This window comes from Balaenoptera acutorostrata, chromosome 8 (genome assembly GCF_949987535.1).
Source record: "Balaenoptera acutorostrata chromosome 8, mBalAcu1.1, whole genome shotgun sequence".
Classification (NCBI taxonomy): Eukaryota; Metazoa; Chordata; class Mammalia; order Artiodactyla; family Balaenopteridae; genus Balaenoptera; species Balaenoptera acutorostrata.
Window position 1 is genome coordinate 34,056,785 of NC_080071.1, and position 13,596 is coordinate 34,070,380.

General features: G+C 38.5%; 1 protein-coding gene across 5 annotated transcripts in view; it reads left to right on the forward strand.

The window, feature by feature from the left end:
• Positions 1-13,596, forward strand: part of MAP3K20 (mitogen-activated protein kinase kinase kinase 20) — a 169,739-nt gene that overhangs the window by 117,441 nt on the left and 38,702 nt on the right. For 4 of the 5 annotated variants that reach the window (XM_057550891.1, XM_057550890.1, XM_007183288.2 and 1 more), the window contains exon 11: positions 1,987-2,122. In XM_057550891.1, the coding sequence (XP_057406874.1) occupies positions 1,987-2,122 (136 nt within the window). Of the gene's footprint in view, positions 1-1,986; positions 2,123-5,690; positions 12,956-13,596 lie in introns of those variants that run through there. The other variant, XM_007183290.3, reaches the window with a different exon arrangement.

The window sequence follows — 13,596 nt, forward strand, 5'->3', positions numbered from 1 at the left end:
TTGCTCTGAGGTACTTTGCAGACAGCCAGGGAAGTAAAACGTGGAGCCCAAGTCCAGATCCACCTCAGTAGCTGTTCTCTGAGTTGGGTTTTGCCAATTAATACCCAGAACCTTTTTGTTTTCCTTTATCTACTTCTCATCTACAAGGGCATTGGGATAAGCTGTCCACTTATTCTGATTTTCCCTGGACATAAAAAGGCAGACTTTGGCTACATACAGTCATCAACTTAGATCCGGGGGCATCTACCTTCTGGAGTCAAAGTCCCAACCAGGATCGCACAGTCGGACGTGTAGGTGTGTCCCAGGGGCACATGGGAGCAGCTGTTGGCTCAGCAGCTCATCTCCAGCCTGCTCCCCTTTCCAGTCCCTTCCTTGTCCTGCGTCCTTCTCTCTGCGCCTTCGCTAGCCCTTCCTTCCACCCTTCGCTCTGCTTCCTCTCCTCCTTTCCCTCTTCTTCCCTCCCTCCCTCTCGGTCTCTCCTTTCTTTCAGTCTCTCATTACCGTTGCTTTTCTCACAGGCTCTTCAGAAACTGAAGGGGAAGAACTTCCAGCTCTCAGAGCGCAAATTTAGACTTAAACACAATGACAGCCCTGAAGGAGATAAAAACCTGCCCTGAGCCATCTTACCAATTTCAGTTTCTATAAAGGGCAGGTCTCTGTAACTGGACATATTGTTCCAGGTGGTGAGGTTGGTCAGCCCATAGAGACTAAGGAGGGAACTAACTTGCTTTTAAAATTATTAGAGTTAAAGGGAACCTTAGAGTTCATCTGTCCCAGAATTCCCACACTTGCCTGATTGTCAAAAAACAACCTGGCTCTTTTATCAGATAATGGAGATTCCTAAGCCCCACCCAGCCCTACTGAATCCTGAGCTCTGAGGAAGGGTCCTAGGAATCTATGTTTTGTTGTATGTTTTGCCCAGGTAATTATTAGGATCAGGCAAGTTGTGGAGCCCTGATAGAAGATAACTACCACCCCATACAACTGAGGAGACTGAGTCAAGTTAATCAGTCAGTTACTTGAGCTACTCAGCGAATAGGCTAAGGTGAACTTACTAGTGGTGTGACAGTGATCATCTAACTGGAGTGTCATTTTCCCATCTCTCTCTCTTTGTGAGATTAGTACCTGTTTCTTGGGGCTGTAATGAGAATAAGATGAGATAATATATAATAAAGCCAGATGACCGTAAGCATTTTTTTTTGGCTGCACCATGCAGCTTGTGGAATCTTAGTTCCCCAACCAGGGATCAAACCTGGGTCCACGGCAGTGAAAGCCCAAGTCTTTTTTCTTTTTTTTTTTTATAAATTTATTCTTATTTACTTATTTATTTTTGGCTGCATTGGGTCTTCGTTGCTGTGCACGGGCTTTCTCTAGTTGCAGCGAGCGGGGGCTACTCTTCGTTGCGGTGCGCGGGCTTCTCATTGCGATGGCTTTTCTTGTTGCGGAGCACAGGCTCTAGGCGTGCGGGCTTCAGTAGTTGTGACATGTAGGCTTCAGCAGTTGTGGCTCATGGGCTCTAGAGCGCAGGCTCAGTAGTTGTGGTGCACGGGCTTAGTTGCTCCACAGCATGTGGGATCTTCCCAGACCAGGGCTCGAACCCGTGTCCCCTGCATTGGCAGGTGGATTCTTAACCACTGCGCCACCAGGGAAGTCCCAAAAGCCCAAGTCTTAACCACTGGACTGCCAGGGAAGTCCTGACCATAAGTATTTATTAAATGGCTAAACCAAGACACCAGCTCCATAGCTCAGGCCCCACCCAGTGGTTCTTCACTGCTTTGAGAAAGTATTCTGAGCTTACGTTTCCAAGCTAGAAACTACCTGTTGATTTTGAAGGCTATGAAAGATTTCCTATTCTCTGCTCATTTACTGTTTGGTTTCAAAGCACAGGTTTAGCCTTTTCCTTTGATTAAGCATTGTGATGGACCCCTCAGCATGTAACGCCTCTTCAGCAAAGTTGAGACTTAAACCAGTTATATCCCTGTGCAGGTGTGAAATTGAAGCAACTCTTGAGAGGCTGAAGAAACTAGAACGTGACCTCAGCTTTAAGGAGCAGGAGCTCAAAGAACGAGAAAGACGGCTGAAGATGTGGGAGCAAAAGCTGACGGAACAGTCCAACACGCCGGTGAGTGCTCCCTGCAGGGTTCACCGATCCCGCGCTCAGGAGACTGGCTGAGCATGGCAGCATGGCATCCCTCCCCCCTCCCCTGCTGCCTCCTCACCTCCTGCCTCGTGCCTCTACACTAAAGGGTCCACATTTATACTGCAGTAGCGCTCCTATCTCTTTTCAATTAACAAAATGCCAGAAATTTAGAAGGAAAGCTTAGCCTATTTCTGGCTCTTTCTCTGAGAACTGTTATTCTGTCAGTGTGTTTGTATATTAGAATTACAAAAATAAAATTCAGTGTATTTTTACACCATCTGCTAGATCCCCAGAGCCTGTGCCTCAAGGCTGATTAACTCTTTATTTAGAGTCCATCGGTAATTAATAAATGTTATACCAAGGCAGCTAGCTGTCTGAGAAAGTCGTTGATGTGTCAGAACTTAACCGAGTTTTCCTTCTAAAAGAGAGCTAACTTAATGACCTATGAATGACGAGAATTAATATTCCTTGCTCAATTTAGGGTCACAATCATGGGCAGCAAAAGATCGGAAAAAGACTTCTCTCAGGACAAGCTTCCAGTATTTACTCCACCAAAAAATATCTTGGTTTTTTTCCAAGTCTTGTATTTGGACTAAGATAAAAATTCTTTGTAAGGACTTTGCTATTTATATACTTACCATGAGCTTATATGTTAACATGATATATTAAAGGCTAGTCAAATTTCAGCATTCTTCCCTATTTTAAATAATTTATTATTTTAGGAATTAAGTATAAATTTATCATTGACTTTTCCAGGGTTTTTAATGGGCAATACATGTCCACTGTAAGATCACAAGTAATAATAAGATTAAAAGTACACTTGTTATGTACTTTAAATTCCTTTTTGATAGTTGCTATGGTGATTATACCAAAAAAAATTCTTAAATGCCCTTCACTTTGTGATCTTCAAAAAACTTTGCTATTTTTAAAAGTCTTAATCTCCATTTAGCAACCAATGCCCATCTGCAAAGTATTTTCCAGTGTCTAAAGAATAAAATAGTTTGCCTCCTTTTCCAATTTATGTGGTGAAATAACCTGATTTCCAAAAAAGGAAAATACAGTGAAGTTAAATGTTTATTATCAGATTTAACTTTTTCAGAAATGACTTTGGTTATCCAGGGAATCCCAAAGTAAGAACTGAATTGCTATGCGTAAGACTGTCATGGGACATTAAAACAGTACCACATCTTACAAGTTCAGTGAATTTTAACTTGGCTCTCAAGAAAGAAGTTAAGGAAAGTTTCCTGTTCTGGTTGAATTGGTACCAACAGGCAGACTCAGAAAGCATTACCTTAAGGATCTTCAAGGGAACACTGCTTCTCCCAGAGCTGATGAGAGGCAAAAATATGACCATCTTCTGAAGTCTGAGAGTTGTGGGGATTTTTTAAGTACATTGAAATCTTAAGCTATAAAGCACTGCATGGCTTGACTCTTTCTAAATGTAGCATTTTAAGAAAAAACTTTAAAGGACCCATTAAAGTATGCTTTAGAACCTTTCTTTAGTTTACTGGCATTAGTTTTGCTAAGAAATTATGGGCTGCCTTGCACACATTATTGCTATTAGTAACACAGTTGTATAATAAATGATGAAAAACTCTGAGTGCACAGTAGGTTGTATGCTTGCGTTTTAAATGCAGGAAACTTTCTGTAAGGGAACTGCTCTGAAGGCTACCATCTAACAATGGACAGCATGCAGCACGATCTCAATGAGATTTTCTTCCTTTTTTTTACTTATGAAGGCTAACTTTTCTTTCTGTACAGTACTTGCTTTTAATGTCTCTTCTGCTTAGAGCTGGTATTTCTGAAGGAAAGGTTTGTGCTCAGGTATTTTATAAGTAGATATTTTCTTTTATCCTCACATCAGTTTCTAGTTGACTTTAAATGAGGTTTCTGAGAGACTGACAGAATAAACCTTTTTTAAAAGGAAGCGACTGGAGATTGAGGTTTCCTCTGTGTAGCCTCATCTTAATTGTAAAAGTTTAATATTTAAGTAACGTCATAAAAAATTGTATTACTGCATTTATTTCGAGGAAGGACACTGCTTTCTTTCCTGAAATTAAAACATTAGTTAAAGATACTTGGGAAGGTGAATTTTCCATACACAAATATGAACAATGTTTATTTTTAATGATTGTTGTAGCTTGATGTAGAAATTTTACTTCTTTTAAAAATAATAGCTTATTTGAGAGGCATTTGTTGAGATCTTAACATAATGTGAGGAAAGACCTATGAAATAATAAAATAGATAAACAGCAAAGAGATCCTAAGAGTATCTAACAATTGAAAACAAATTTGAGAGGCTGGGAAATTTGACTGCAAGGAAAGTAATAGCCTGTTTCCGGTGTTAAAGGATCTAAAACAATTTCTTTCGTCCATGTAACTTCTGCTTTTTAGCTGAATTATATGAAGTTCTGATTGAACTAATAACTGTAGAGGTCCTTTCCTAATGGAGTTAAGATAGTTTTTTTTTAAAAAAACTTGATTCCAACTTTAATTTAAAAATTAGGAAATTGGTCCTAAAAAGTACCTTTACATGCAGAATATGAAGGTCATCCCAGAGTTATATTATTTGTACTTTTTTACCCTTATTTAAACAGCATCAAAATATAAGCCTTAATTTGCTTCTTTCTCAAAGGAAGAGGCAGTAACACTTTCACATCCTAACAGTTTTACCCCTGAAAAGAACAACATTTATGGAAATAGGTTGGCTGTTTAAAATAATTATGTAAGATTGAAAATAAATGTCTGTATCCACTCTGAGAAGAATTCCTAGAAAAAAATTCTGCTAAAAGAAGGAAACTTGTAGAGAATAGAGACAAAGGTAACAATCTAAATTAATACCAGTTTCCTTGCCTCCCAGTTTTCACATGTATTTACATACTTGTTTATAACTTAAATGTTAGAGACAATCTAGAATTTGTTTACAAGTGAATTATTTCATAAATTGGATAACAAGTATTATATCTGGCTGTAATAAATAATAAAGGGAGACAAGTGAATTCTAGACTGTTTATTAGTTTATAGATACTTAATCTAGCTAAAAAGGTAGCTAATGACCCAAATCTCCCAATTGACTGCTAAACTGTTTTTATGCTTCCTCTAAGCTTTTCTTCTTTGGTCCAAGATTTCTTGTTTATTTTTTTTAATTCGAGATTTAATCTCTACTTAATTTCTCTTTTAATATAATAGTTAACTAAATGTTTCCATATGAAAGTCAAATTGGGAAAAATTGAGAGAAATTCTAAAAACTACTTTGTTTTAAGGAAAATGAGGGCTTAAAACTTACAACTTCCTTCCTATTTGAAATTCGGCTTGCTGTGGTGCTTTGCAAACCTTTGGTTGTGATTTACTCTGTCATTTATAAATTATGGTAAACACGCTGGAGCCAAACCTGCCATTAAATAAATTCTCAAATAATCCCTTACATTCATTTATTTCACTAATCATTTACCTTCTATGCAGCACCCACTAATTTTGTGGTATCTGTTTCCTTGATATAAATTGGTCCTAATTTCTCTTTTTACTTCTGTCCTTTCTTCCCTCATGATAGCTTCTCTTGCCTCTTGCTGCAAGAATGTCTGAGGAGTCTTACTTTGAATCTAAGACAGAGGAGTCAAACAGTGCAGAGATGTCATGTCAGATCACAGCAGCAAGTAACGGGGAGGGCCATGGCATGAACCAAAGTCTGCAGGCCATGATGCTGATGGGCTTTGGGGATATCTTCTCAATGAACAAAGCAGGAGCTGTGCTGCATTCTGGGATGCAGATAAACATGCAAGCCAAGCAGAATTCTTCCAAAACTACATCTAAGAGAAGGGGGAAGAAGGTCAACATGGCCCTGGGGTTCAGTGATTTTGACTTGTCAGAAGGTGATGATGATGGTGATGATGACGGTGATCAGGAAGATGATGACATGGATAACAATAGTGAATGAAAGCAGAGGGCAAAGTAATACAATTGAAAATGTCCGGGAAAACAAAAGAAACGTGTTATCTCAGTCTGTACAAAAACCAGTAAGGAGGTAGAAAACCAAGCACTACATTTTTAGGCCAATCACATTTATATGCCAGTCATTTCTTTACGATTTTACTTTTGATTTGTCTTTACTTACAGAAAAGGGGGCAGGGGATTAAGCCAAAAAGGTCTATTCAATGAATCAGCAAATGTGGTGCCTGATTATAGAAACTTGTGATTCTATATGTAATATAGCATTTTTTGACTAATGACATTCTGGCTTTTTAAAAATGAACACATTATAGTTTGATTTGATTTGATTTATTCAGTTGCTTTAAAAAACGTACATTTTGAACAAGCACTCTCAACTCCTAATTCTTCTTTGACACTTGATTTTCTGGTAACATACTATGTTTTTTTCCCTTATGGCAATACACCATACTGTCAGAAATAATTGATAGTGACTACAAAATCCAACAATAAAAAAATGGAAATGAAAGGAGGTTGTAACAAATACTTCTCCAGAAATACCTAAGTGCTGAGGATTTTTAATACTTAATAGCACAACTACTGAAAGTAAAACCCAAGAGATGTTTTCAGTAGTACGTTTGCAGGAGAAATACTCTAACTTGAAACCAGCAGCAGATGTTGTGGCACTTTCCTACCAGTGCTCGCCCTAGAAGCTTCTTAACAGCACACTGTCATCTAAGGCTTAGCTTATACTTTATACAAAGAGAAAGAGAGGGTAAGGGATCACACTTCCAGGCAGTGTGAGTGTTAATACGCGGGCCGGGGTGTATGCGTGTCTGTTTGTTTTCCAGAGGGACATGAGAATCCTGGATTCTAAATACATGTAGAGATATTTTAAAGACGGAACTAAATATTATAAAAAGAATAGCAAAGATAAGCTGTCCTTACTTAGGCAAAAGTGCAGAATGAAGGGTCCTTTTTATAGCAGATCTAGCCTTCCAAATTTCTCTTTTTTTTAACCCTGACTCAGCCATGCTGGTGTTAAAGAGAAATAAATGTAGGTGCTGCTCTGAAAACCTAGCTAGCCAGAGAGAGATTCTCAGAATGTTATCACAGAATTGTCAAAGCTTGTTTAAACTATAAAACACTTTATTAAAAAACTACAGAACTTTTGTAGTTATGTACATACAGAAAGGCAAAAGAACAAAAAAAGACTTTTTTTTTGAGTCTAAATTTGAAAGCAGTGCCGTTCATTTGACTATTAAACCAAAGTACTTTGGGTGGTTCTTTTTATGGAAGATTTTTTTTTTTTAAATTTTATTTTTGGCTGCATTGGGTCTTCGTTGCTGCGCACGGGCTTTCTCTAGTTGCGGCGAGTGGGGGCTACTCTTCGTTGCGGTGCGCAGGCTTCTCATTGCAGTGGCTTCTCTCATTGTGGAGCACGGGCTCTAGGCACACGGGTTTCAGTAGCTGTGGCACGCGGGCTCAGTAGTTGTGGCTCACGGGCTCTAGAGTGCAGGCTCAGTAGTTGTGGCACACGGGCTTAGTTGCTCCGCGGCATATGGGATCTTCCTAGACCAGGGCTCAAACCTGTGTCCCCTGCATTAGCAGGTGGATTCTTAACCACTGCGCCACCAGGGAAGCCCATAGAAGATTTAAGAAAGGATATCATCATAGATATTATCTAATACTATTTTCAAGTATATTTGATCATAAAAAGCCTCCTGGAATTTGAAGAATGGCATGCTTCCAATCCCCATTAAGGGTGGAAAAATACCACAAAATGATCAGTACTCTGTGCCAGCTTTATTTAGAGAAAAATTACTAATAAAATGTTCTGGGTGTGAAATGTAGACCAGTCTGTATAGAATAGTGATAAACAGAAGGATCTGGAGTCAGATCATGATTCAAAATCGCTGTGCAATCTTGGGCAAATTATTTAACTTGTATGTCTGCTCACCTTTAACTTGAGAATGGTAATAGTACTTACTTAAAGGATTGTTGTGAGGATTAAATAAAATGATACATGTAAAGCATTTAACACAGTACCAGGACAATGGTAAGTGGTCAGTTAACGTTAGCTACTGTTAACTATGCCAGTGAAAAGACACTGAAAAATAAGTGGTTTCCGTAACCTGGAAAATGAAACTATCAATTTCAAGTGATATTTGTTGAGTAGGATGAGATGAAAGTTAAAGTGAATAGCTTTCAGGAAAGATAAAGAGAACATCTTTAGAACGTAAGCTGTACGAGCCCATCTACTCTGTCGCCCTTTGAAGACCATGCACATGGCAAGGTTTAGCTAGTCTGAGATGTTTGCAGGCCCTGCTACCACCTGCAGACCAGGCAAACACAGAAAGAAGAGGTAAACGTTTCCCCTAGAAGATGGGTTCCCCACATACCCAATCTGATACACTTCCTATGTCTATGCACACATAGACACAGATACACACACACCGCAGTATATTGCTGGTGACAAACAGGTGCAAACATAAATAGGCATCTTGTCTACAGTCAGGCATGGAGGAGTCCTCCTGGATTCGAGACGAGCCACTCAAGCAGAAGATCTTGGAGTGGAGCAGAGGGGATGGTTTTCAGCCCTTGACTTCCCAGCATGCCCTGGGGCTCTGTGGCCATGTAACCTGAAGGAGAGCCAGAGACCAGGTAGTTCACAGCCTGTCGTTGCACATCTTCCCAGGCCAAGGTACAGTCATCCATCCCACCACTATTCACTGAGCCCCTCCTTTGCGCCAGGTACCGTTCTAGGGAACAGCTAGATGAAAATCTGCACTTGCGGAGCTTACAGGCTCGCAAGCGGAGACGGACAACAAATGGAACAGATGCATCATGTAGTAAACACTTGATAAGTGCACGCTGGGAAACGAAGCAGGGAAGGATGAGGCCCATAGGGGAGTGTTGGGGACTTTCAAGTGTGGTCAGGAAAGTCCTTACCCATAATGGAATCTCTGTGGGCTGATTTTGGGATCTGTGCACGTTATGTAAGAGTGTAAACCTTAAAAAAAAAAAAAAAGTGTAAACCTTGCCTCTCATTTGAGAATAACCGGAAATAAATTTAGAACGTATGAAATGAATGGGATGGACATTTTTTAAAATTTACATTAAATAAAAATGTATAATAATAATTAGATCTATTATGATTATACATAAGGTTTTGGTGCATTAATAAAAGCAGCCAAATAAGGCCAAAAGAGAAAGGTAATAACCCAGACCTAGGTTTACCATCCTTCAGGTGATATTTCTCTAATCTCTCAACTGCTGCCATTTTCCTCACAGAAATTCCAGAGATGGTCATAGCTCAATACTCTGCCATCAAGAAACTGCAGAGATTTTGGACACAGCAGAATTGATAACCTCAGTGATAAGCTTGAAATGTTCTAACCTAAAATTGGGCTATAGATAATTACTATATGGCACTGGCTATTTTACTTTCTGTTCCAAATCAGTGTCTCTCTAGGGTTTTGAACATCCCTGAAATCTGAATCATATAAACAGAATCTTAAAGTGGTTTCACTTGATCTATGAAGATGATTTAGAAGACTTTAGACTCTATTATTAGCCTTATTAAGTTTAAAAAGAAATATTTATTAGCCATATGCAGAATTTCTAATGAAGATGTTAATTATACAGCTTTTAATTCACTTTTTAGATCAGTTTTTTTTGTTGTTGTTTTTGTTTTTTAACATCTTTATTGGAATATAATTGCTTTACAATGGTGTGTTAGTTTCTGCTGTATAACAAAGTGAATCCCTATACATATACATATACATATATCCCCATTTCCCCTCCCTCTTGTGTCTCCCTCCCTCCCACCCTCCCTATCCCACCCCTCTAGGTGGACACAAAGCCCTGAGCTGATCTCCCTGTGCTATGCGGCTGCTTCCCACTAGCTATCTGTTTTCCATTTGGTAGTGTATATATGTCAGTGCCACTCTCTCACTTTGTCCCAGCTTAGCCTTCCCCCTTCCTGTGTCCTCAAGTCTGTTCTCTACGTCTGCGTCTTTATTCCTGTCCTGCCCCCAGGTTCTTCAGAACCATTTTTTTTTTTTAGATTCCATATATATGTGTTAGCATACAGTATTTGTTTTTCTCTTTCTGACTTACTTCACTCTGTATGACAGACTCTAGGTCCATCCACCTCACTACAAATAACTCAATTTCGTTTCTTTTTATGGCTGAGTAATATTCCATTGTATATATGTGCCACATCTTCTTTATCCATTCTTCAGATCAGTTTTTAAAATGGCAAATTATTGGTGTTGGAATTATTTCCAAATACTTGACTTACAAAAATATACATTTATAAAGAGAAGAGTTAAAGAAACAGAATATAAAATAGATAATAACTAATAAGAACCTACTGTATAGCACAGGGAACTCTACTCAGTACTCTGTAAAGACCTATTTTGGAAAAGAATCTAAAAAAAGGAGTGGATATATGTATATGTATAACTGATTCACTTTGCTGTACAGCAGAAAATAACACAACATTGTAAATCAACTATACTCCCATAAAAATTAATTTTTAAAAAAAGAAACAAATTTGAAGAATCACAATGAGAATTGAAACTCCAAATTGTGGTAATAATTATCAGAGCCATACAACTGAAAATATAACTACTCTTTCATCTTTTTTCCTTTCCTCATAAAGTGGATCATGTAGAGTTTCATGACACCCTCTTAGTGGTTGTCAACCGAATGGTGTTTGGTGATGCTGGGGCATATATTTGGTTGTCTGGGAGCATATTTAGTGCTCAGTGCCCAAAATCCTACGTGCCAGTCCCACTCAATAAAAAAATTCCTTCCAAAATACCCATAGCATTGTCCTTTCCTCCACTGGGAAACTTAGCTAAACCTGGCAGTTTTAGAGTTCCACGTCTCATTTTTTTTTCCCTAAACAGAATTACCCGAGTCAAAAGATGCATTTTCAGAATTACAGCTACTTACACAATCTGAATTTTGTAGATCTGTGCCATTTATCTTAAATCCTCACTTGTGGAAATTGTTTCTTTCCCCTTCAGAATGCTGGTGGAAACTTTATGAAACAGCTAAATTTATCGGGGTGGGGTGGGGGGGACAAGGTGTCTCTCTCCTGTTACACTGATTCCACAATAAATAAAAAAGAAAAATATCACTGAAGTAGTTACAATTCTACAAAGTAGCCAGGTTAACTTAAAAAGACCCGTTTCTTAACAGTCTTTTTTTTTTAAAAAAGCAAAATCACATTTTAATATTTTACGTAAATAACTAATGGGAAGAGGTTGAAGGCACATAGCACACTTGTTTTTGAGGCTCTGGAGATGTTGAGGGCTTGATTTTAGCTGGTGATTTTTTTTTTTTTTAACATCTTTATTGGAGTAGAATTGCTTTACAATGTTGTGTTAGTTTCTGCTGTATAACAAAGTGAATCAGCTATATGTATGCATATATCCCCGTATCCCCTCCCTCTTGGGTCTCCCTCCCACCCTCCCTATCCCACCCCTCTAGGTGGTCACAAAGCACAGAGCTGATCTCCCTGTGCTATGCGGCTGCTTCCCACTAGCTATCTATTTTACATTTGGTAGTGCATATATGTCCATGCCACTCTCTCACTTCGTCCCAGCTTATCCTTCCCCCTCCCTGTGTCCTCAAGTCCGTTCTCTACGTCTGCGTCTTTATTCCTATCCTGCCCCCAGGTTCTTCAGAACCTTTTTTTTTTTTTTTTAAGATTCCGTATATATGTGTTAGCATACGGTATTTGTTTTTCTCTTTCTGACTTACTTCACTCTGTATGACAGACTCTAGGTCCATCCGCCTCACTACAAATAACTCAATTTCGTTTCTTTTTATTAGCCAGTGATTTTTAATATGTAGGAGATTTGTTAGACTTTAACACCAGCTGGGGAATTCAAACTTGATCCCCATGAAAATCAAGGAATTGGGGTGGGGGAAGGTTTGGGAGAGATCTAAAATGATTTCTCATGGCACTATGATGTACACAACTTTGTTTTTCAGAGGTTTCATTGGAGTGGCAAGAATTTCATGAAAGATAATTTTAAAACTTACTCTGAGTTAAATCTTGATCCTTTTTTTTTGATACACTAGACTTGTTGCTGCCTTTTGAAACTGGCAGTCTACTATACTGCATACATAATAAAGCATAATTTTTCTATAATCAGGTACCTTTTGCTGCTTTGGGGTAAGACTGTTTTCCTGTTTAGATGTTAAGCATTGCCAGAGAGAAGAATCTGTCCTGTTCTTTTGATTGTAACATAGCCTGATAGCTGTAGATGCAGCCTCTCTGATGAGAAATGAGCGTCTACCAGGACATCTGGAGGACTAGCTATGTTTCCTCAGACTCCAGCTTAGTTTGCACTCTATTGCCTGTGAGGAGCTTTCTGGCATGTGATTATTTACTTCAGAGCTAGAGTTTCAGGCACCTACATTAACTATTTTATATTGTGTGCAGAATAATAGATCTTTTAATGTCAGATACAATGCACTGCACATATTGCTTTTGCACTGTTTTAAAATTTTTGTACTAAGTGTTAGAAAATATTTATATTCTTTGAGTGTGAGCTTTGAATAGATGGCATTATCACCTTATTGGTTTTTTTTTTTTAACAAAACGTTTTTCTCAATTATTCTATTGCAATGTTATTCTGAGCAAGTCCTATGCCAAAATCTTGTATCATGTTTGTATGGAAGATTAAATTTTACTCTTGTGTGGTAAGACTACTCAGTTATTGATTTCAGTGTCGGAATTTGATATTCCAACACAAAGTCCACAATGTATTCAGAAATCCAAGTCGGTGTCATACATTTCATTTTGATGTGAACTTTGCTTTCCTTTGTTTTAAGACTCCATTTTGCAATAAACGTTTTGACAGTAAATCCCTTTGTTATGTGTTATTGTGTATATCAGAGCTTTGTTAGATTGGATTCCCAATATCCTTTGAAGGAATCATTATCACATGCATGCCCATGAGTGTGAGCTTCTCTCCTGAAATCAATTGGAGTGTAAATAATGAATTTGTAAAGTGATGGTGCAGTCACAAGATGGATTTTTTTTTTTTTTTTATCCCCAAAGAGAGACAGAAAAGCTTAGAACTCACCCTATAGCAGATACACTGATATGTTAACAAGGTACAGCAGACATAGAGGAAATGGGAAGCTACTCTGTGGCTGGAGATATTAACTCTTCTCCCCTGTTCTGCCAAATTCAAACCGTCTTGAAGCCGTGCCTGGCTCCAGCCTTCCTCTCACTAATCTTTGCAAGCAGCATGCAGGAATCCTGCCGGAGCAAGTCTCACACTGAATCCAGTGCCTTTCCCTGGGTGTCATCTTGGTGAGCCATCCTCAGAGCACGAGTGAACTCTTCTCCTCTCCTTCTGACATGAAAACCAAAGATGTTGGTTTTGATTAGTTGTTTCCTTTACAACCTTTATTCAAGAAATACTTATCAATTTTGTTCAGCACAACATTTGGGAATTATATACAAATCAAAACATTCCATACACCCTCACTTCTTCTAA